This window comes from Bos indicus x Bos taurus, chromosome 5 (genome assembly GCF_003369695.1).
Source record: "Bos indicus x Bos taurus breed Angus x Brahman F1 hybrid chromosome 5, Bos_hybrid_MaternalHap_v2.0, whole genome shotgun sequence".
NCBI lineage: Eukaryota > Metazoa > Chordata > Mammalia > Artiodactyla > Bovidae > Bos > Bos indicus x Bos taurus.
The window spans coordinates 7,084,824-7,108,113 of record NC_040080.1 but is presented as its reverse complement, the minus strand read 5'-3'; the positions used below and the strand labels follow the sequence as shown (position 1 = coordinate 7,108,113).

The 23,290-nt window shown below is 51.8% G+C and overlaps 1 protein-coding gene across 3 annotated transcripts; it reads left to right on the top strand.

Annotated features, from left to right (window-relative positions):
- The first annotated feature begins 1,869 nt into the window (after positions 1-1,869).
- Positions 1,870-21,555, top strand: SEPT3 (septin 3). Of its 3 annotated transcripts, none has more exons than XM_027540636.1 (11): positions 1,870-2,029; positions 6,791-6,982; positions 8,784-8,912; positions 9,581-9,662; positions 11,801-11,938; positions 13,222-13,339; positions 14,194-14,289; positions 16,301-16,397; positions 17,624-17,675; positions 17,952-18,045; positions 20,235-21,555. In XM_027540636.1, the coding sequence occupies exons 1-11, from the start codon at positions 2,020-2,022 to the stop codon at positions 20,298-20,300; spliced, it is 1,074 nt and encodes a 357-aa protein (XP_027396437.1). In that variant the 5' UTR covers positions 1,870-2,019; the 3' UTR covers positions 20,301-21,555. The 3 variants fall into 3 exon arrangements, with proteins under 3 accessions (XP_027396437.1, XP_027396436.1, XP_027396439.1); XM_027540635.1 differs by having other exon boundaries at positions 1,872-2,029; positions 16,298-16,397; XM_027540638.1 differs by lacking the exon at positions 1,870-2,029 and adding an exon at positions 2,189-2,306 and having other exon boundaries at positions 16,298-16,397.
- Positions 21,556-23,290: the final 1,735 nt, after the last annotated feature.

Genomic DNA, 23,290 nt, shown 5'->3' with positions numbered 1-23,290 from the left:
AACCCGCCTTCAGTGCAGGAGATGTATAGTAAGAGACTCGGGTTTGATCCCTGGGATGGGAAGATCCCCTGGAGAAGGGCATGGCAACCCACTCCATGGGCAGGGGAGCCTGGAGAATCCCATGGGCAGAGGAGCCTGGTGGGCTATAGTCCATAGATGTCTCAAAGAGACAGACTGAAGCGACTTAGCATGCATTCATGCAAGGTAACAGGGACCCAGCAATTGGAATTCTTCTGGCAGTCTCATTCCCAACCTTTCAAAGGCTCAGAGACTCTGGGTCTGGCAGATGCTCAGAAAGCATCTGGTCCTGTGGCTTACCTGGGGTTCGGGGCTGTCAGCCCCCTTCCCACTGCAGTCTGCACACTCAGTCTGTGGGAGCCCACTCAGGCTCTCGTCTTCCCTCCTCCAGGACCCCAGCTCTCTCTCCATCTTCAGCCCAGCCCTCTCTTCCAAAATGCAGGTGTGGACCGCCAGCGGCCTGCCGGACCCCTCCGCCCAGACAGCTCCCAGGCAGGTCCAGAGGCAGCCCTTTTCCTCCTGACTTCTGCCTTCCCTGATATCACTCCCATAGCTGCAGGTCCCACCCCACTAGAGACCCAGGCATCCTCCTCTTTCTTTTCCTTCATCCCAGTCAGTCTGATTCCAACTCTGTGACCCAACCTCCTCAGTCCTAGGCTCTGTGTCCCTTTCTCTCCATCCCTCTGCCCCTGCAAGGCCACTCTCCCCCTTCAACTAGCATGAGATGAGGGACTCATCTCATGGGAGCACTTTCTGTTTAACAGCTGTTGGTGACTCACCATTATCTTCTTTTAAAGTCCAGCTCCTTAGCTCGACTCCCAAGGCTGTGGACTTCTCCAGCCTCTTAGCTCTGTATCCGTCTGGAATTTTCCTTGCTTCCTTGCACGCAGGAGCTCTGTTGTCCGCAGCACCAGGCAGCTCTCACTTCTGGTCTCCTCACCACAGCCGTCCTCTCTCCATGGAACGATTTCCCTTCTTCCCGCCCACCTACATTTGCCTTTCCATCTTGGCCCGCACCCCCTCCAAGAAATCCTACAAAACCCCTCTTCTCAGGGTGCCCACCTCCCTGCACCTACAGTTTCCCTGTGCACACCCTACTCCCTGTGTTAGGACAGTCCAGCTTTCTGCCTTACCCCACCAGACCCAGAGCTCTTTGAGGGTAGAAACCATGGTCCTTATTCCTATGTCCACCTGGCCTAGCAATATGCTATCCATTCATGTGGATTAAATGCAAGAAAGATTTTTTTTTTTTCTGACCCGTAAATTGAGGCCCAGGAAAGAAAGTTCCTGACCAGTTCAAGGTCATAGGGCTGGTCATCCCAGAGCCAGGCCTGGAACCCGGGCTCCTGAATCAGGCAGGGTTCTACCGGCACCCACGCCTGGGCAGAACCCCACGGAATCAGCCCAACATCCCAAACACCGCGTGACTCACGCTCGCGCACCGCATCCCGCAGCTGTCACCGGTCCCCCACGCCCCCGCCCCACCCCAGCCTTAAGAGAGTTAGAGGCCGGGAGCTGGATCCGGGCGGAGGTATGGGATCGGGGCGCCGCCCCCAGCCCGGCATCTCGAGCCTGCGAGGCCCAGCGCCCCCGCTCAGCCGGCGCTGGGTGCCCGCGCTCCCGCGTGCGGGCGGGCGGGCGGAGAGCCGGTGCGGGCGCCGACGCCGTGGGAGGGGGAGGGGCCCTCGGCGGGGCGGGCGGCGCGCGGGTCACGTGGTGCGGGTGGCAGCGGCGGCAGCGGCGGCGGCGGCGGCATCGGTGCGCGCGGGCAGGGGCAGCGCGGCGCCGAGCCACGGAGTCGAAGTCTCGGGCGGGCGCGGCGGCGCGGGGCGCTGGGGCGGCGCGGCTGGGCCGCGGGCCGGGCGGGTGGGCGGAGAGCGCCGAAGGGCGAGGCCCGGCTGCAGGGGCTGCTCGGCCCAGGAGGAGCCCGCGTCCCGCTCAGCCTTGCAGCCCCGCGCCCTTGAGCATCTTCCCGGAGGAAACCGAGACAAAGGAGGATTCATGTCCAAAGGTAAGGAGGCCGGCCGGGCCATCGGCGTGCGCCGGGAGGCGGAGGCTGCGGCCCCTACCAGCCCAGCTGGAGATGCTACCGGGGGAGGGTTGATGCGCGGAGGAGCCCACGCACGGTGACATATGTGCACGGTGGCACACTCCCCAAGATGTCCAAGCCCGGAGAAATGCACAGACGGGAAGGCGGAGAGACACGGAGACTCCCGAACACGCAAGCGGGCACCGCGATGCGCGCTGGAGCACACTGAGACGTGCACACACATGCACACCACGCACAGGTATCGGTACCACCTACAGCCGGGCTCAGAGACCTGTGCGCTGACACATAGACCCCTTCCCCCACACACAGGGGCGGGCGGGCGCACGCTGAGACAGGCACCAGCTGGTGGTCTCCAAGGGAACTCGTTGGCCTCCAGAGGACTGGGATGGAGGAAGGGGTATATATCTCAGGGCCCTTTGCTTCTGTGAATGGGAAAGTACTAAGGTATCTTTTGTGATTTCTCCGCTGAGAGCCAGGGGCTGGAGTTGGGGTGGACTGAAATTGCCTCTGCGGGTGGGGGTGGAGTCTTAAAGACTGCTGGGGTCTGGGGGTTGGGAATGATCTCCGGATCCGGAAGGAAGAGCCTCCCCACCCCCTGGATCCTCGCGAAGCCAGGAAGGCAGGTGCTATTCTGCTATTCTGGAAAGGTCCCCTCCCTTTGCGGCCACCTTCCCAGCAGAGGGGTGGGGTCCCTGGGCCGGACAAAGACAAAGCCCGTTCATTTCCCTGTAAAAGAAAGCACCAGGGCTCTTGCTTGGCAGGGAAGTGGGGGCGGGGCGGGGGGTAGCCGTTTCTGTGGGGACTAAGCCAAAGCTGAGCTGGGGATGGACAGGGTCTCTCCCAGGGGCACGGTTGGGGCAGGTGGCTCCCAGCAGGAGGTGCTGCAGGCAGGGCCCCGAGAAAGCTGGGCGCTCAGAGGGAGCCCCAGGAACCACATAGGCAGGATGGCATATTTGAGTTACATCCCGCTGTGAGCCCATCCGGAGCTCTTCCCCACCCCTGGGGAGCTCCTCCTCCAATCCCTGTTGTGTGGGGAGGTCTCATAACAGAGTCTGTCTCCGAGCCTGGGGCCCACCCAAGAGCCATTTGCTGGGTGGGAGGTCAGCTGCTCCACCAGGGGAGCAGCATCCGGAGGAGGAGAAAGGTGATGGCTCTGAGTAACATCAGCCTTGCAGTGAGGCTTGCATCCGTTCATTCATTCCTGAGTGAGGCTTGCGTTCATTCATGCATTGCTGAGTGCCTTGTTATACTGGGTACATTGGGGCACAGAAATCCATAAGACATGGCTCCTGCCCTGAAAAAGGGTGGCAACTGGCATATGTCCAGTGCCAGGTTTATGCCCACACTTTTGTGTAAGCATCAAAGCAACCCAGCGAGGTCGGGACTGTCCCTGTCTTCCTGAGGAGAACACTGAGGCTCCCGGAGGCCATCCGCCTGGGAGTCAAGGATGGGCCAGCTGCCCGTCTGGAGCTGGCATGGCCTGACCTGGAGGGGCTGCAGGGGCAGAGGAGGGAGCTACAGAATTTAACTTTGGAGCTGCCTACGCCCTGTGCTCTGGAGGTCTCCTCAGCAGACAGTATGAGGCAAGGACCTTGTCTGGGGTCTAGCAGTGTCCTTGGCGTTTAGTCTAGGGTTTGGCTGGAGTCAGCTCTCACTGGAGGGCCTATAGAATGGCCCGGATGGGATGGAGTGAGTGAGTGAATGAATGTAATGAGTACAGAGGTACTCAGGGGGCTGAGGCAGCACAGAAGGGAGGCATCCACGTGAGATGGGAAGGCGGAGGCTTTCCTGTATAGTGAAGGAAGGTCGACAGGGGCTGGAGTGGACAAAGGGTCTTCCAGCAAAGGCTGTGACACCGTGACCGGCCGCAGGTTTGCAATACTTGTGGCTGATGGGTGGTCGTCGTTAGCACGTGACTGGCATGTAGTGGCCATGTGGTTGGGAGGGGCATCTTGCCAGCAGGAGCTCTGTGGGTGCTGACAGGTGCTCGATGGAGGAATAAAAGTGGACTCTGCTTCCGGTCTGTTGGAGCCCCTAGAAGTTGCCCGGGAATCTGGTCAGCTGGCCTCTTCTCGAAACCAAGTTGTGCTGGGGAGTGGTCTTTGAGGCTGCTGCGGTTGATAGGCCAGGGCTGAGAAGGCCAGGGTGAGGATGCAGACTTTATAAAAATCCTTATAAAAACTCCCATAAATAAATACCAGACTCATTTTCCAGGTCTGTAGAGTAAGACCCTGCCCCTCCAAAACACACACGTGCACACAGATGGCTCCATCTCACAACAGTGGCTGTGGCGACCCAGTGGGCTGGCCGTGGAGGGACCCGGGGGATGGAGAGGACCGGCCTGGCAAGCAGCTGGATAGGGAAACCAGGGCATTGGCCCCAGTGCAGGTGTGCTGAGTCGGGCCCGGGAACCACGTGCAGAGTGGAGGCGCAGGCCAGGCTGCTGATAGTCAGCTGCTTCAGGCCCGAGCCAATCTGGGTGCCTTCTGGAGCCGCCTGGCTGGCAACAACTTCCTGGGAAGCAGGAGGGAACCACGCCAGGCCCTGGGGAGGTCCCGAGACTCCATCAGATTTGGCTGTGCCCGCGGATGACAAGGAAAGAACGGTTTCCGGTGGAGAGACATGCCAGGACCAGGGAGAGGACCAGGTGGTGGGGGAACAAGAACAGACTCCTGGCTGGCTTTGAGGGTGGGGGAGGGAGGTGCTCCTGTGCCCTCTCTCTTTCCCATCTGCTGCTCCATCACTTCTCCCTGTGAGCCAGAGACCCTGCAGGGTGGTAACCAGGAGCCATAGGATTCTAGAATGGCCAGGCCGGAAGGGGGCCTCCAGAGAGCATGGAGTCCAGTGACTGCACTGGGTGATTAGTATCTTGGGCACCTCCCTTTAACAAGTGCTTTCTCATGCACCACTTCATTCCCCCTCCTGGCTGGGAACTGAGAAGGGGCAGGACCAAGAGGGTTTGCAGCAATGAGGCAGAGTGGGGGTGCATCTCACATGCGGGGCTCCCCACAGCCTTCGTCACTATCCTGAGAAGTTTACAGAAGAGGAAGCAGGTGCATGGGGGCAGGCGGTTCACCTGAGGCCACAGAGAAGGCAAGTCACAGAGGCAGGCCCTTCCCACGTCACCACACACACCGGTCTTATCGGGAGGGAAGTGGAGATGCCATGTCCCGAAACCCACCTTGGAGGGACAGTGCCCTGATGGGGGAACACAGATTTCTCATGTGTATGAACATGCCCATGATGCGCCAGACCCAGAAGGGTGTTTGCCTTTCTCCACTGGGGAAGGGCTGTGACCTCAGGCTCTCCTTTCTCCTGTTACCCACCACGCCAAGAACACAGCGTGTCATGTCATCTTAGGCCCATGACTGCCCCTACTTGGGCCTCATCCTGTCCTCATTGGTCAGCAGGGGAGACTTACTCCTCCTCAGATTTAAAACTAAGGCTTGGAGAGGACTTCCCTAGTGGTCCTGTGGTTAAGACTCCATACATCCACTGCAGGTGGCATGGGTTTGATGCCTGGTCAGGGAACTAAGGTCCTGAATGCTGTGCAGTGCAGCCAAACAAAAAATTTGAAAGCAATAAATGACTTAAAAAATAAGGCGTGGAGGCTGTCTGGGGAGCCTCAGGGCACAGAGACCCCTACTTTGCACCAGTGCTCATGGAATAGAGGGGACACAGACTGGGAGACACGATTGATGCTCACTCTGCTGAGTTGAGATAGCCCCATGTGCTTCTTTCTTTCTTTCTTTTTTTTTGCTTCTTTCTTTAAAAAGATTGTTTGGTTGCATCAGGTCTTAGTTGTGGCACGCTGGATCTGTCATTGTAGCTCACGGGCTGTTTGCAGTGCACGGGCTTAATCGTTCCTCAGCAGGTGGGATCTTAGTTCCCCTACCAGGTATTGAACCCGCACACTCTGCATTGCAAGGCAGATTCTTAACCACTGGACCACCAGGGAAGTCCCAGACCCATGGGTTTCTAAAAGACAAAGCAACTAGGGCAGGAACAGGCAGTCAATAGACATTAGGTCCAGAATCCTAAAAGGTCTTTGCTTTGCCCTTTATTTGGGTGAGGCAGGACTCAGGTTGGAATAACCCCAGACATCTCTTAGGTCAGTGGCTGTCAACTGTTGGCAGTGCCAGCCAACATCTGGCACGGTCTGAAAATGCTTTTGATCATTAAATTGGGAGCTACTACTGGCATAAGGAAATGACAACCCAGTCCAGTATTCTTGCCTGAAAAATCCCATGGACAGAAGAGCCTGGTGGGCTACAGTCCAAAGGGTCGCAAAGAGTCAGACACGACTGAGTGACTAAGCACTCACAGGCATTTAGTAGAGGCCAAGGATGTTACTAAATGGACTACAATGCCCAGGACAGCTCCCTGCTCTAATTATCTGACCTAGCATGTCAATAGTGCCAAGGCGAAGAAACCCCTGGGTTAGAGACACAGATGTGGTGCTTTGGAGCAGCGAGGTGCATTTGAAAGCACCCCAGCAACGGGAGGGTCTGGGTACTGGTCCAGATTTTCCATCTGACTTGTTCTATGTTCTCAGGCGAGCCCTTACCACTGCCTCCCACTCCACATCTATGAGATGGGAGACCTGTACTGGAGGACATCCACGGTCCCGTCCAGGCCTAATTCTGTATGATTGTGTATCCAGAGACTAATACTGTGGTGTCCATGTGACCTCAGCCTGCCCCTCCCACCTTGGCTTTGCAGGGCTCCCGGAGACCAGGACGGACGCAGCCATGTCAGAGCTGGTGCCCGAGCCCAGGCCTAAGCCGGCAGTGCCCATGAAGCCCATCGGCATCAATCCCAACCTGCTGGGCTACATCGGCATCGACACCATCATTGAGCAGATGCGCAAGAAGACCATGAAGACCGGTTTCGACTTCAACATCATGGTGGTCGGTATGGAAGCCGTGGGCTCCCTGGAGACCCTGGTGGCAGGCAGCACCCTTTAGAATCCCACTTCTTTCTTTAGGATGGCCTCAGCCCTGGCTTCTTTAGGATGAGCTCTTTCTCAGAGGAAAGATCTCAGCGTGCTGATCACAAAGGCCTGACTCCTTTCTTCCCACACGGCTGGCTGATCTGAGGGTGGGAGATGTGAATGGATGATGGTCAGCCTGGCCCCGGCACCCCCTCTCTGTACAGACAGCCTTGTAGCTGTGCTCAAGGCCTGGGAGCACCACCCTTGTTCTTCCCCACCTTCAAGAGTTGGGGGGGATCAGAGGAAGGGTGGTCTTCTTTCTGATCTTTGGTAGTGCTTTCAAGCTTGAAGAGAATTTTCAGGACATTGGTCACTAAGTAGGGTCACTGGACCACAGAATATAAGAGCAGGGAGGGACCTTTGCCTTTGATCGCAGTGACATATTTTCTCAGTTGCTGAAACTGGGATCTGGGAATCATCCTTCTTCCTCCTGCTTTATCCCCCAATCCAGTCGGTCATTAAATACTGTCAATTTTACCTCACAAATATCTCTTCCAGTCTGTCTACCCTCTCCCTCTCCACTGCCAGCACCCTGCACCTACCCTGGGTTACCACGTCTACCTGACTCAGAGCTGCTCATACATCTGGGCCAGAGTGTAAATCATCTGGAACATCTTGCTCTAAAAAACATTGGCTAAACTAGACAGCATGCATGATGACATTGCTTCTTTTTCTCCTGGTTCTCCGTCTTCTTCAATCCATTGTCTCCCAGTGACTGAATAATTTTTCTACCCTGCAAAACTCATCATCACCCATCCTACTTAATAATCTTTCATAAGTTTAGGGGTTTGAATTCCTAGCGTGGCCTGGTAGTACTTCTCCACTCATCTCTTACCACTTCCCACGTAGCATCTTTGTTGTTATTCAGTTGCTAAGCCATGTCTTACTCTTCGCAACCCCACGGACTGCAGCACACCAGGTTCCCCTGTCCTTCACTGTCTCCCAGAGTTTGCTCAAATTCATGTCCATTGAGTCAGTTATGCTATCTAACCATCTCATCCTCTACCACTCCCTTCTTTTTTGCCTTCTTTCCCAGCATCGGGGTCTTTTCCAATGAGTCGGCTCTTTGCATCAGGTGGCCAAAGTATTGGAGTTTCAGCTTCAGCATCAGTCCTTCCAGTAAATATTCAAGGTTGATTTCCTTTGGGTTTGTTTGGTTTGATCTCCTTGCAGTCCAAGAGACTCTCAGGAGTCTTCCCCAGAAGCACAATTCAAAAGCATCGATTCTTCACTTAGCTTTCTTTATTATCCTCTGATTCTTGTGCATGTTTGAGAAACACTCTGCTCAGACCAGTGGTTTTCACCTATCTTTTAGTTATGGAGCTCTTCCTTGGAATGAAATCTTCTTCAGAAGCGCAGTGTCAGTATGCAAAGTGATTCCATCTTTAAGTGTGATTAAAGACTAAAAACTTAGGTCAAGCAAAAATGAAATGGAAAACCAGTATGCAAGTGCAGAGGTTGCCCCTTTCCCAGCGCTCCCAGGGCTCTGGAAGGAGAGAATGTGCAACTCGACTGACGTTTCCCCAGGTCCTTCACCAGCAAGTGTGAAAGCATTCCCATCCACTCACTCTCCCTGCTCAGCCTCTAGCCTCTCCAGTGAGTGGTCAGTGAAGGACTTGGATCACAGCTCTAGAATTCTGTAAGCTCAAGGGAGAGATGCTAGGCTTGGGAGCTGGGCCTGGGGTCTCCCTGCCTTCTCATCCTCTCCCTGTCTTGCTGCAGGTCAGAGTGGACTGGGCAAGTCAACATTGGTCAACACCCTCTTCAAGTCCCAAGTGAGCCGCAAGGCCTCCAGCTGGAACCGGGAGGAGAAGATTCCCAAGACAGTGGAGATCAAAGCTATTGGGCACGGTAAGGACCCAGCAGGGACCATGACGGGCGTTTTTCCAAGGGCCTCTGCCAGAAAGGGGGAAGAATGGGGCCTCTGGGGGGTGAGACAAATGACAGACAGCCTGAAGACAGAATAGAATTAAGCCCTTGAGCAAGACGGAGCCAACTCTTTTGACTGTAAGTCAGAAAAGGGGGTGTGGGAATTAGAAATGATGGAGGACTTGAGTGGGATGATAAAGCCTGGTGGATTTTTTTCTTTTCATTAAAAAAAAATACTTATTATTTTTTATTTGGCTTCACCAGGTCTTAGTTACAGCACGAGGGATCTTTAGTGAGGCACGAGAACTCTTCACAGCGTGCAAAGAGTTCACGTCTGCAATCCTAGTTCCCTGACCAAGAGTTGAACCTGGGCCTCCCTGCATTGGGAGCATGGAGTCTTAGCCACTGGCCCACCAGAGAAGTCCCAAGACTGGGTAGATTTAGACAGACAGAGGGGTAAAGAAGGCATTCCGGGTGCAGGGAACAGCATGAACAAAGGTGTTGAAGTGTTGAGGACCCTGAACTTGATTTTTCCAGTCATTGGTCCTGTAGAAGTAAGGAGCCCAGGTCTCCCCCAGCTGGTAGGCAGTGGGACACCTGGCGTCAGCTGGAGGAGTGACCCCCGGGTGCCTTCTCTGTTCACTCCCCAGTGATCGAGGAAGGTGGTGTCAAGATGAAGCTGACTGTCATTGACACCCCGGGCTTTGGAGACCAGATCAACAATGAAAACTGGTATGTCTGCCTGTGTGTGAGACCTCCATCCTAAAGACTGCAAGGCAGACACTGAATGTGGAGCAGATTCACTCAAACTGAGAACCATCTGTGCCCTCCATGCTGAGGGCTTAAGTGGCAAGACTTGCTGAAGAGGGGAGGGGGTTGTTAGGAAGCAAGCAGAGAGGACCAAATGGGGCCCAGGTGTGAGGATAGAGGGGGACAGAGCAGAGGGAATGTCAGCCGAGGCATTGCCTGGAGATGGGAGTGGATCAGGAGCTGGAGCAATGGAGCAGGGGGAGCTGGGGTGCAAACCCAGGCGGACCTGGAGGTTGTGGCAGAGAGCTTGGCCTGAGGGCCAGGTGTTGGCCACCTAGACAAAGAGAGGGTGGGAGGAAAACATGGGGGAGGGCAGTTTCCATGAGGAGAGAGCCTCTGGGGATCCAGCGTCCAGCCAAAAGTGGGGAAGTACACTGCCCGGGTGAGGATGGAAGTGTCGGCCTTGAACAGAATGCACAGTGCCTGCCTCATGGTATGGCCAAAAAAAAAAGAAAGAGCACAGTGTAAGAGTTCTGAGTTGGGTCTTATTCACTCTCTTACTGAGGGCTCCCCAGGTGGCTCAGTGGTAAACAATCTGCCTGCCAATGCAGGAGACACAAGAGATGCAGGTTCATTCCTTGGGTCGGGAAGATCCCCTAGAGAAGAAAATGGCAGCCCACTCCAGTATTCTTGCCTGGAGAACCCCATGGACAGAGGAGCCTGGCGGGCTGCAGTCCCTGGAGTCACAAAGAGTCGGCACAACTTAGCAACTGAGCACGCACGCACACACTGAGGACTGTAGTCTGAGTCAGCCGCCCAGAAGGCGTGGAGGACCTGCTCTGAGAAGGTGGGCGGAGGCCAGTATGCGTGTGCTTTTTGACTGGGGATACGTGCAGCCAGGCATACATCTCAGCAGAAGGCTACTGCCAGTCAAGAGGAACAGAGATCTCTGTTAATGATTTTAGTGCTTGTCTAAGTCGGGGAAGGTGTAAGAATTTGGGTCCAAAATTTTTTTCCTGAAATACAACTATTGAAGGGCCTGTTTCCCCAAAGCACAGAGAGCCTTATCTTGTTCTTTGTCCCGAATTCCTTCCAGGATATATTGTAGGTCAGTGACTACGGTGGCTAATGACTTAATCCATGTAAAACCAGATGGCAAGTGACACTCCTTGCTTTACAGAAGGTTCTGGGCAGAAGTTTGCTCCCAGACAGGGGTGAAGACAGCTATGCCTCTGTGAGGGAGCCTGGGCTGCCCCAGACAGACAGGGCCTCTCAACAACATACCTTGGAATTGGCTGTGTTGATCTCAGAAAGTGGCTGGTCACTTCTTCTCTGGCTGTCCACACACTCCTAGAGAAGGAAAGGTCACTATCACAGCAACAGCATGATAAGGATGAATTATTGCGCTGGGATGATTATATGCTTGTGCTTACCCTGTGGATTATTATAGTGCCAGGGTTGAGAGCTTTCTCTGTGCCATTTCTCTGTTCAGACCAATGTTGTTGTTTAGTCCTCAGTCGAGTCCGACTCTTTGCAACCCCTTGGACTTGCAATAGCCCATCAAATTCCTCTGTCCATGGGGTTTCCCAGGCAAGAATACTCGAACGGGTGGCCATTTCCTTCTCCAGGGGATCTTCCTGACCCAGGGATCGAACCTGCATCTCTTGCATTGCAGGTGGACTCTTTACCGCTGAGCCACCAGGGAAGCCCCGTTCAGTATTATACCTCTGTTCTAATTCTTACATGACTCCCTCCAGGCACCTGTTGTTACTTTCTTTTCACTTATGAGAAAAGAGCTTCAGAGAAGGGCAGAGACTTCCCCAGAGTGGCCCAGCTAGTAAGTGATGGATGTGGGGAAAGTGCACTGCTGTCAGGAGTAGGGTGGGTTTCTGCAGGTTCCCATAGGTCAATCAGGGGGCTTGGACCCCAGAGGAGTTCTGCCCTTGCTAACAGGGAAAGCCACCCATGGGGGCCGAGGGAGAATAGTCAACAGGTCACCGAGAGCCCTCGGGAGGCAGGGATTGAGATGGAGATGAGAGCCTGCCTCCTGACCCTGGTGAGAGGAGCTCCCGGGTCGTGTCCTTCTGAGACCTCCATCTGCTTTCTTCCCCCTCCTCCAGCTGGGAGCCCATTGAGAAGTACATCAATGAGCAGTACGAGAAGTTCCTGAAGGAGGAGGTGAACATCGCCAGGAAGAAACGCATCCCTGACACTCGTGTCCACTGCTGCCTCTACTTCATCTCCCCGACCGGACACTCGTATGTGCCAGGCCTGCCCCTGTCCCCCAGCCTGCCTCCTTTGCATCATTTGGTCCCAACCTATAGTGAATGAGTGATATCTAGACTCAGCTGGGGAGATCAGGTGGGCCCCCACATAGTCATGGCCCTGGGAGTCCCTCAGAGATCCTTGACAGGAGAGAGAAGCTCACCATCAGCCCTTATGCTGTCCATCGGTGTGTTAGCACCATAGCATCACTGTGCCAGCAGACAGAAGTTGGTTGCTGTGGACAAAGGGCTCCTCGTTTGTTCAATAGATACCTGCTATGCAGAGGCCTGGGGTCAGGGGCAGCAAGAAGGATGAGATGGGAAGGGCCCAGGCTACTGGATTGGGGCTGGTGTTCAGGTGGAGGTAGGGAGGGGTGACCCAGCTGTAGGCATTTGGAGGGTAGCCAGCCCAGCAAGAGGAGCCAGGTGTCCAGCGATGAAGGCTGACAACCATCGGGCATGCCGGGAACTCTGGTTGTGAGTATCAGGCAAGGCTGAACGATAGGGAGTGCGCTGGAGAATGGAGCCATCCAAATAGACAAGCAGGCCACCTTCCTGCTGGGGAGGTCTCCTAACTGTCACTGAGCCCAGCGGCTAGGCAAGAATTTCATTCTTGAGACGATGGCACAGTGCGGCAGGCCCCAGGTTTTGGAGGAGCCAGACGTTCAGCAGGTTTTCAACGGTGCAGCTCAGGAACTCGGCAGGGAAGTTCGCGTTTATCCCTCCCTAGAGCCTGGACCCAAGGTCAGAGCAGGCCAGCAGGCAACCTGACTTAAATGAGTCTGGTGGACTTCAAACTACAGCCAGATTGGGGCCCCAGAGTCCAGAGGCCCTCGGGTAGGGGAGGGGTCAGGCCCCAGCTGGACCCCTGCAGGACTACTGTAGGGGACCGGGGGGAGGCCTGTCCAAAAGTGCTGTCCCGTAGGCAGAATAGACACACATATGACCATGACACAAGGACGCATGGGTGGGGACAACAGTCCATGGCTGTTCCCAGGAGAAAGAGATCTCAGGTCAGAAAAGGTGTCATGAAGGAGTGGTTTGAGTGGGGCTTAAAGAAAGCCAGGATATGCCCCAGAGCCCAGGGAGAGAGAAAGGGAGTTGGTGGGCCACATGTGGGTAGAGAGTTGAGTTCTGTTCTGCAGACAGGTGATGGTGGCTGCCTCAGCCAATTCCCAGCCCAGTCCTCCTGTCCCAAGGGTGCCCCTGGAGTGGTGGCAGTGGCTGAGTGGGGGAGGGCATGGTGGCTCTGACACCCCACCTCCTTTGGGCCCCAGCTTGCGACCTCTTGACCTGGAGTTCATGAAACACCTCAGCAAAGTTGTGAACATCATCCCCGTCATTGCTAAGGCTGACACCATGACCCTGGAGGAGAAGTCTGAATTCAAGCAAAGGGTGAGAAGGCCCCTCCTCCTTTTCCTGTCCCCATGCTTGCCTCTCCCGTCTGGTCCAAGCCCTCTTCTATCCTTTATTACTATATCCACCTCCTACCCCACTTCCCACCTGGCTCCTTCTCAACTGTTAGAGAGGCAAGGCTGGTGGAGAAGAGAAGTTAGCGCGGCTCCAGCCTTCTCGCCCTCCTAATATCTGCAAATACCACTAAATGCATAAATCACCTCCAACGTGAGAAACCACTTCGCACTGTTAGGTTGCTTGAAGGACAAGACTAATTAATCAACCACCCACTGGTCTTTATCGTTATTTTCCATAAGCTCTGTCCTGTGCTGGACACACAGGGGACTGGGTTGGGGAAATGCCGGAGAAGTATAAAGATGGTTGCTGCCTTTGAGAAACTTCATCAAGGAGATTACGGAAAAGCACTGGGTGACTTCCTGGAGGAGGAGACTTAAGCTGAGCTTTGAAAGAGGACAAACAGGGAGAGGCTGGGGGTGGCGAGCTGGACCTCTCCTCCCTGCCAAGAGGAGAGAAACAAGTATGGCATGAGCACTGCCCACATGGCATCTGTTCTCAGTGGTCCTGCTTGTCTGGATCCTGATCTTACACCCTGAGAGGAATAGACCGCACCCCCGGATTCTTCCTTGTGGCAGGCTGGGGTGGGCAGTGGTAACTATGGGGCTGGGGCTCCCATTCATTCAGGATCCTCCTGCTGCCCAGCGCCTCAGAGTTCAAAGATGACTGCCATTTACCCCTCCGGCTTCAGTATGCACACATTTGCACAAGCATGCACATGCACAGACAGCCCTCTCTCTATCCTGACACTTGGCCACCATGCTTCTCCCCACCTCTAGGTTCGAAAGGAGCTTGAAGTGAATGGCATTGAATTCTACCCCCAGAAGGAATTTGATGAGGATTTGGAGGACAAGACAGAGAATGACAAAATCCGGGTAGGTGCCTAGAAGTCTGTTCATCACATAGATGCCCACATTGGTCCCCCTGGGATATGTATCATGTCCCACTTCTGTTTTTCCTCCTGCTTTCCCCTTTCCACACTCCCTGCCCCACCTTGCCTGACCCAGACAATGGGAGAGGATGAGGACTGGGGGCCCTGACTGTGACTGTAAAGCCAAATTCTCCTGTCCATTCCCAGAGCCAACAAAAGCCTCTGGTTCCCCCACCAGGACAACCAAAACCAAAGTATGGGGTGATGGAAGGATACAGGCAGAAAAAGCTTCAGGCAGAGCTCCTCCTCAGTTTCTCCTTCCTTAAAATTCAGAGATCAGGCTAGATGAGTGGCTTATCGGCTCTTTTGCTCCCCTAGAAGGACCCTTTAAAAAAGCTAAGTGTCAGGCAGACTCCAGGATGTTGTTGTTCAGCCGCTCAGGTGTGTCCAACTCTTTGCGATCCCGTGGACCGCAGCACGCCAGACTTCCCTGTCCTTCACCATCTCCCGGAAGAATTTGCTCAAATTCACGCATTGAGTCGATGATGCCATCCAACCGTCTCATCCTCTGCTGCCCGCTTCTCCTCCTGCCTTCAATCTTTCCCAGCATCAGGGTCTTTTCAACCCTAACTCCTGAGCAGCCCCTGAAGTGTTTCCTGGGAATCTTAAGGCTTCATGAAACCTGGCTGGGAAACCCTTGACATTTATGATTTCCGAGATCCCTCTCAATTCTGAACTTCCACTGTTCTGTGATTTCTCATCAGAATCCTGGGTTCTAGTCTGAGCTTTCCCACTAATCGCTGTAACCTGGGACAAATCCCTTGCTTTGGCCTTGAGTCTCCTTCTCCATCAAGTGTGGTAACCTAGGAGAAGCCCCTCACCTGATGTAGTTGAGACAGGTAGTTCATTGAAAAAATCAGTTGAAGAAATCATTTTAAAAATGAAGATACAAATCTTAAATGTTTTAAAATAGATGTTTTACTGAATTATTAAATTATCAAAAACACATCATGTTCATTAAACATTCTTTTTATATAGAGACAAGGCCTCTTCTTTGGAGATAAGCCTACTCTTTTTTTTAATTCAGTGCTTTTTTAAAAAAATAATAATACATTTTTTACTACTTCTAGTCTTAGTTGTGGCATGCAGGCTTTTCATTGTAGCTTGCTGGCTTCTCTTTAGTTGGGGCCAGAGCACATGGGTTCTGTAATTTGCAGCATGCAGGCTCTCTAGTTGAGGAGCTTGGGCCTTGTGGCATGTGGGATCTGAGTTCCCTGACCAGGGATCAAACTCACGTCCCTTGCATTGGAAGGCAGATTCTTAACCATTGGACCACCAGGGAAGTCCTGCTAAATCCATTCTTAATGCAAAAGGAACTCACCTTTATCAAGTCTTTCTGAAACATTCCATTTTCAGAGAAACAGATCTCCACACTGATATGTCTGTCCTCAGCTTATATAGTAGTTAATTTATCCAAATGCAATAACAGTACACACCAGGCAGATCAACTTGGGAACAGACACCTGCTGGAGCAGAGGAGCCTGGGTACATCAGAAAGTGGCCTTTGAACTCTGGCAGGGCAGCAGGTATGGGCCTCTGCCAGTGCGGGAGACCATGTAAAACTTATTACTTTGGCTGTCCATTGGGTGGGTGTTGTCTAAGAGGTCTGTCTTTCTTGACTAGCTCACAGAGTTGTTCCAAATCAAACCAAACCCTGTTAAAAGTACAAACCTTGCTAAAGAGTACAAAGCATTCTCCAGTTGTGGGAAAGCTGATTTACTGAAGTTAACCAGCCAGGCAGGGGAGCAATCAGGTCTGGGACCCTGGGACTTCAGACTCCCAGTCCAGTGCTCTTTTTAAGAGACAAGAGCCTGGCCTCTGCCATCAGTGGGATCACTGAATGAGCTTCAGAAATGTGCAGTTCAAGGTTAGAGGCCCAGGACCGTATGCTGTCCGACCCTTGGAGGCGCAAAGAGTAGAAGGATGACATGCGCGTGTGTCTCCTCTGTCAGCAGGAGAGCATGCCTTTCGCTGTGGTGGGAAGTGACAAGGAGTACCAAGTGAATGGCAAGCGGGTCCTCGGCAGAAAGACTCCCTGGGGCATCATTGAAGGTAATTCAATGCATCTTCTTGAAGAACTGGTTGCCAGTCAATTATGGTTATTAATTAAGCATCTGTAGGTCAAGGCACAGTCCTAGGATGCAAGATATAAAATGAATGCCAGCCAGAGCCAGCCAGACCCTGCCGTAAGGGGCTTACAGTCTAATTGAGAAGCTGAGACTCCTGAGCAGGAAGCAATAAAAGATGGATTTAGCACCTGACCGGGAGGCACTAGCTCGAGGGTCAAAGGAGTTCAGAACATGGAGAGATTAATAAGGATCAGAAAAACCAGAGAAAGGTTTTCACATGAAAGGAGGCATGATCTGAAAAGCTGCTGAAGGGTTGTTCAGATGTTGCCATTTTTATTTTATTAGGAATGATGTGACCTTGAGAAGGTCACAGTGATTCTGAGAGCTCTCAGAGAATCACTTCGGTGATGAATTCATCATGATACCCTCTGAAGGGGGCAGGGTAGGGATGGAAGCCCTGTTCTCAGATCATCCTCGCTGAGGCACTTGGGTCTCAGGTTAAGTGTCCTGCCGAAGATCACATGACTTATTAGTGGTGAAACCTGGATTTTAGACCTGGATATTTTGAGTTCAAAATCAAGTTTATCCCATTATATCATGTTGTCTCTTATTTTTCTATCTTTTGTTGGGATTTTTTTAAAATAGCATTTTCTCATCAATTGCATTGAATGAAATTATAAGAATATCTGTCCTACCCATAGATTATGAGGAAGAGGGCTCATGACTTAATTCTCTTCGGCTTCCATCGTCTTTGTCAAGTGATTTGCAAATAGTAGGCACTTGATCTATGTTGAATTAGATTTATCAAGCCATCATGACCTTTTTAAGATGGCTCGATTATTCTCTCTGTGTGTTTACTGTCCTCCAATCAGATTATAAGCTCCTTAAACATGGAAATTGTGTCTTCGGCCTGGGCAAGTTTCTTAGACTCCGTGTGTATTAGTTTCTTTTCCGATAAAATGGGGAATATAATACTACCTATGAGCTATTATTCCATAGAGTCTAGAATAGTTTTGTGCCCTTGTCGCTGCTTCATGAATCCTTGTTCAATGAGTAAAATCCAGTGCAGTCGAGTGCCAGGATGAGCACACCTCTGGAAGGTGACAAATGCCCGGCCCATGGCTCAGTCCATGACCTGAACAGAAATTCACCTGCTGGTATCTGCGTCAGTGAAGTGACCACCTGTTTTTGTTGTCTGTTTGTTCACAGTGGAAAACCTCAACCACTGTGAGTTTGCCCTGCTTCGAGACTTTGTCATCAGGTAAGATGCACCCCTCCCATCCGATGGCAGGTTTAATTATTTGGGGTCCAGAGGCCACTTGTTCAGATCCACTTCCTCGGTCCCCACATCCCTCTGACAGAGCTTCTGCCGCAGTCCCAGCTCCCATCTTGAAGGACAAGGGGCTCAAGAGGTGTCATTGGCTCTCTGGTCCCAGTCACTGGGTCCAGACCCTGGAAGCGATGTGTTGACCTCAGACGTGGGTCCTCTCTCCCTCATCCTGGCCCTAATCACATCCCTCTTTCTCTTGCCCTTCAGGACCCACCTCCAGGACCTCAAGGAAGTAACACACAACATCCACTACGAGACCTACAGGGCCAAGCGTCTTAATGACAATGGAGGCCTCCCCCCGGTGAGCGTGGACACAGAGGAAAGCCACGACAGTAACCCATGACGACCCTTTCTCTGTATCATCACACATACCCACTTCCCCACACACACACATCCTCAGACCACCACCCACCACCTTCTTCCTTTCTACTCTGTCCCACAGGCCTGTCTGGTAATTGTGGAGCATCTTGTCTACAGTGTGTGTGTGTGTTGTGTGTGTATGAGAGATAGAGAGTGTGTATGTGTGTGTGCGCGCATGTGTGTGTATGTGTGTGCGCCTGTGCAGGGCTGAGGTATTTATACTGCCTCCCTGGAAAGTTCCTAGTAAGCTTGGTTCCTCCATGGCTGTCCATTATCTGTCTCCTTTCCTTGTGTCCCAGAACAAGGCCGTGTGCCTCACTCAAGAGGTCTGGGGGAGGCTTCATTTAAAAATGATGGGAGCAGGTGAGCCTCAGGTAATGCTTTCTTATCTCTGAACCCACCTGTGAGCAGGGACTGCAGAGATTCTCCAAAGACGGTCTGTGGAGCTCGACCTGGGATGGTGGGGTGGGGGGAGTTGAAGACTTAACCCTCCCTGTAAGCTCGGGGTGGTCTGTGGTGAGGCTAGGACTTTTGGGAAAAGAAAGATCAGGGGAGAGCAGAGAAGTCGGCCAGTGCTGGGCTCCTGCAGAATTAGTGCCTACAAGTGGAGGAGAGCTCCACCCTTCGGTCTGTGTGGCATTCACTGTCCAGAAGCTACCACCTGTCTCTGTCGCAGACTGCTGCTTTCCACATGTCCCACCCCCAGCCCCCCGCCTCACTCTCCTCTGCTCCCCTCTTCTCTCTTTCTTCCCTTTCCCTCCTTCCTTTGTCCTGCCCGCTCTGACTTCTTTCATTTCCTTTCATTTCCTTTTAGCCTAATCCACTTGAGCTGCACTTCTATATTTAGGATTTATGTCCAGGTTTCTTCCCAAAGTGACTTTAGGCCACTTAACATCCCCAGTAAAATCACAGGACAGTACAAAAGGGGATTACAAGGGAAATCAGATCTGTAGAGAAGCATGGGAAACAGTTTCTGCAGTTGAGCGATGAAAACGGCCCTGAGCTTGTGGGCAGCCTTGCAAAGGACGGGACACAGCGAGTTATGTGGTTCCCAGTGTCTGGTTAAAGAAACACATGTGCTGGTCAAGTGAGACAACCTTTGTTTTAGGTGTCAGGTCCTAGCAGAACTGAGTCTAAAGAAGTATCAAGAACAATATACAGTGTTTGTCTTTCTTGGTCGTTTGGCTTCAGAGACAGTTTTGAACCTCATCTCCCTCCTGTCCATCAGGATTCTTCCTCCTTAAAGCTGGCTTCTCTTTCTCCTCCTTGTATATACTTGACCTCCCTTTCCTTCTCTTCTATTCTCTTTCTCGTGTTGAAGCTACTTGCATTTTTGTCTGTCTTTCTCAGCTTTCTGCACTTCCTCTTCCTCACCCCTGTAGATATGCCCAGTGACACTCACAAGCCTACATGTAGCCTTTTCTTGCCTTCCCCTTCAGACCTGTATTTATTAATGCATATATTTTCCATGTTGTTTGACACACAAGTTACTCTTTCTCCTTTAGTCTGTAAGGTGGCTGAAATTTCAAGCTGGGGAAACAATTTAGCCTCAGGCAAGGGGAAAAATTGATACAGTTTACAGTAACCTCTTACAACCTCCTGTTTCATCTCCTGGTCCAACCCGAGGTGTTTTACTAGTCCTCTACAAATCCCAGCATTTATAGGCCCTTATCACTCAGGTGCTAGGAAAACATACAGACTTAAGACCAAGATTCAGCAGACCAGGAGAAAGAGCTGGGTGATCAGATTGCTAGTGGCCCCCAACTCATGGTCTCCAATCTTTCCTGGAAGCTCATTACCATTCCAATCCCCATCTTCTCTCACCCACACAGTTATCCCAGGTTAGGCACGAGTCAGAGCAGAACAGCGCAGGGTTAGAGTCCAGAGGTTGCTAAATTTCAACAGAAGAGGGACCCCTGGCTTATATGAAGACGTGGGACTAGACACCTTGGCCTCACAGGGGAGGTCTGGGGTGGGAGTTGGGGGGCCCTGGGGAGGCTGAGGAAGAGAATAGGAGAATGATGCCTGGGGCTCCTCAACCATGGTCTCAGCCTCCCTGGAGAAGCTGTTCTGTATGTCTGCTGCCAGCTGCCGGTCTCCACACCCTCAACCGTTCTCAACCCCCTGCAGGGAGAAGGCCTCCTGGGCACTGTCCTTCCACCCGTGCCGGCCACCCCCTGCCCCACTGCAGAATGAAGGCCATTCCGAGTGCCGCTCCTCCCTCCATCCCGCTCAGCTCTTCTTGCTGCAGGGCCACGTGCTCTTTAGCGCTGTGTTTCGGGCCCACCACCACAGCCCCTCAGCCCTCAGCAGATGGGGGGGGGCCAGCTGCCTCTTTAGGACAGTTGCTGCTTCCATTTATCCACACCACCCCTCTCCTCCCAGTGGAATGGAGTTCCCCCAGCACTGCCGCCCTCTATCGTCTGTGTCAGCCGATCCTATCCCATCCATAGGGTGAAAGAACTCACCAAGAGCTTCTTCTACCCTTGCAAACCCATATCAGCTACTTGTAACCATCTCCAAGGGATATGGCGTTGCTCCCTGTCCATTCATCTGCATGAGCGCTCTTGACTTCCTTAAAGGGTCAAGAAAGCAACTTTTCTGCTTGTCGGATTTGTTGATGTCAGCTGTGTGAGCCCCAACGTGGGACAAGGGTGTCTCCTTCATTGCTTAAAGCTTATTTGTAAGGATGGGTCACTCCAGATGTGGGGGAGCAAGGGCTAGGATCACTTTTTTAAAAAAATCACCACTGGTGACTGGCCCACAGTGTAGCCCCACACCCTCCCTACCCCATATAACAGCCATTTAGGAATGGTGGTTTTCCTGAAGAGACATTCCTGGAGTTGACTTCCTTATCCTTAGATTTTAAATAAGAACTAAACACACACACCAAATTCTAGAAGCTCACGAGATGTTGAACTCTAGGAAGAAAAAAACACCCTTCTGTCCACTTAGCAATAAGAGGGAATCTCTTCCCACCTACCCTGGCTAGTCCTACACCCCACCCCTCCCCCACTCCATTAATGTGAGTAATGAATTAGCCTGGCCACAGTTGGTCACTGTAGGCTAGTGGAAAATCCCCAGTGGAGGGCAAAGCCCTCCCATCAGATGCATGAATGTTTGCGAATGTTGGCTGCCACTGCCCACCCCTGCACCGTGTCTTTATGGACTACCCCTTGCCCACTGCCCGACCACTTCCACCTGGACACAACTTGCTCAAAGGCTGGTGACTTGTGGGCCATTCATCTACAACCAAGTCCTGATGGAGCAAGAGGCCCAAGCCTAGGGGATGCAAGAACGACCCATTTCTTAAATGTTACCAGCCAATCTTTTGGTGACATTACGGTTAATTTTCCCAATTGAAAGTAAGCCAACAGACACTCAAACTGGTTGTGTAAATGTTGCTAGACTTTATGTGTTGTACAACTAAACATTGCTGTTTGAACAATAACTGTCTGAACTGTGTTTTATTTGTGCTCCTCAATCCTTGGCCAAGTTAGCTATTACATCATCTCACTTGTGGAGGGTGAGACAGGACCATGTCGGTAAGAAGCAGACATAGAAATTAGAGATGGAAAAATTTTGTTCATCTTCAGTTGGCAAGAAGTTGGTCGCCAGGCATTATTCCCTGGAGTTTTGTATCCAAAATAAGTTATAGATCTTTCACACGACCTTGAGGGATGTGGTACTCTATGTAGCCTGTCTCCTCCAATGGAAACAATGCTTATTTTCATTCAGTTAATTTCCGAGCTTTCCCTCCTCCTTTTTCCAAAGGCATAAAACCAAAACTGTGAGAGGAGTGGATCCATCTTGCTAGAAACCTATTTCGCACTGAAGACTTTTGAAGAGTTAAGAATTTAAAGCACTAGCTTTTCTCTTATCTTTTTTGAACTTAAGTCAGTCTTTCCTGTCTATGAGGTTTACACTGTCTTCTATAGCCAGCAAATAACACAACTCTACCTGCACATCATTTCTCTGAATTTGAATGTGACAACCATATGCAATTGTGTTTGGGTCCTCAACGTTCTGTATGATGATCTCAAGGTATAAATGAATGGTGGGGGTCAAGACTAGAGGAAGTGAGGTCAGTGGGCCCTTGGGGTCATTCAAATTAAATGATGAAGGCCAGAAATGGAGCCACAAGGAGAAGGAAGAAAGAGAAGATTTGAGAGACAGTTGGGCTTCCCTGGTGGCTCAGAAGGTAAAACATCTGCCTGCAATGCAGGAGACCTGGGTTTGATCCCTGGGTCAGGAAGATGCCCTGGAGAAGTAAATGGCAACCCACTCCACTACTCTTGCCTGGAAAATCCCATGGACAGAGAAGCCTGGTAGACTACAGTCCATGGGATCACAAAGAGTCAGACACGAACGAGAGACTTCACTTTCTTTCTTTTCTTAGCAAACATAAAATATTACAGCTGAAAGAAACCTAAGAGTTCTTCTAGTTCTTTCTTCAAACAGATAAGGAAACAAGTCTAGGAAGCATGATCATCTTGCCCAAAGTTATACACTTAGTTAACAATGGGGGACAGGACCTAGAGAGCAATGTGTGATGTTTGTTCCACTGCTTCACACCATTCCTGTGGTAGTCATACTTAAAAATATATATATACACATATATTGGAGAAGGAAATGGCAACCCACTCCAGTACTCTTGCCTGGAAAATCCCATGGACAGAGAAGCATGGTAGACTACAGTCCATGGGATCACAAAGAGTCGGACAGGACTGAGCGACTTCACTTCACTTATACACATATATATTTCTGAAATCAGGATACATCTTACAACAGATGTCAGTGGATTTAGCAGCTTTTCCCCCTTAGAGTTACACTTTAAAATGGTGCATTTTATAACTTGTTTAGTTGCTAAGTTGTATCTGACTCATCATGACCCCATGGACTGTAGCCCACCAGGCTCCTCTGTCCGGGAGATTTCCCAGGCAAGAGTACTCAAGTGGGTTGCCATTTCCTTCTCCAGGGGATCTTCCTGACCCAGCGATCAAACCAGTGTCTCCTGCTTGGTAGGCAGTCTTTACCTTTGAACCACCTGGGAAGCCCCTATTTTATAACTGACAACATCTTAAATTTGATGAAATACATGGTAGGTAATCCAGATGTTAACATCCTTTTGTTGGAAGACCTCTGGTGCTATTGGTGAAGTTCAAGGAAATAACAAACACACAACA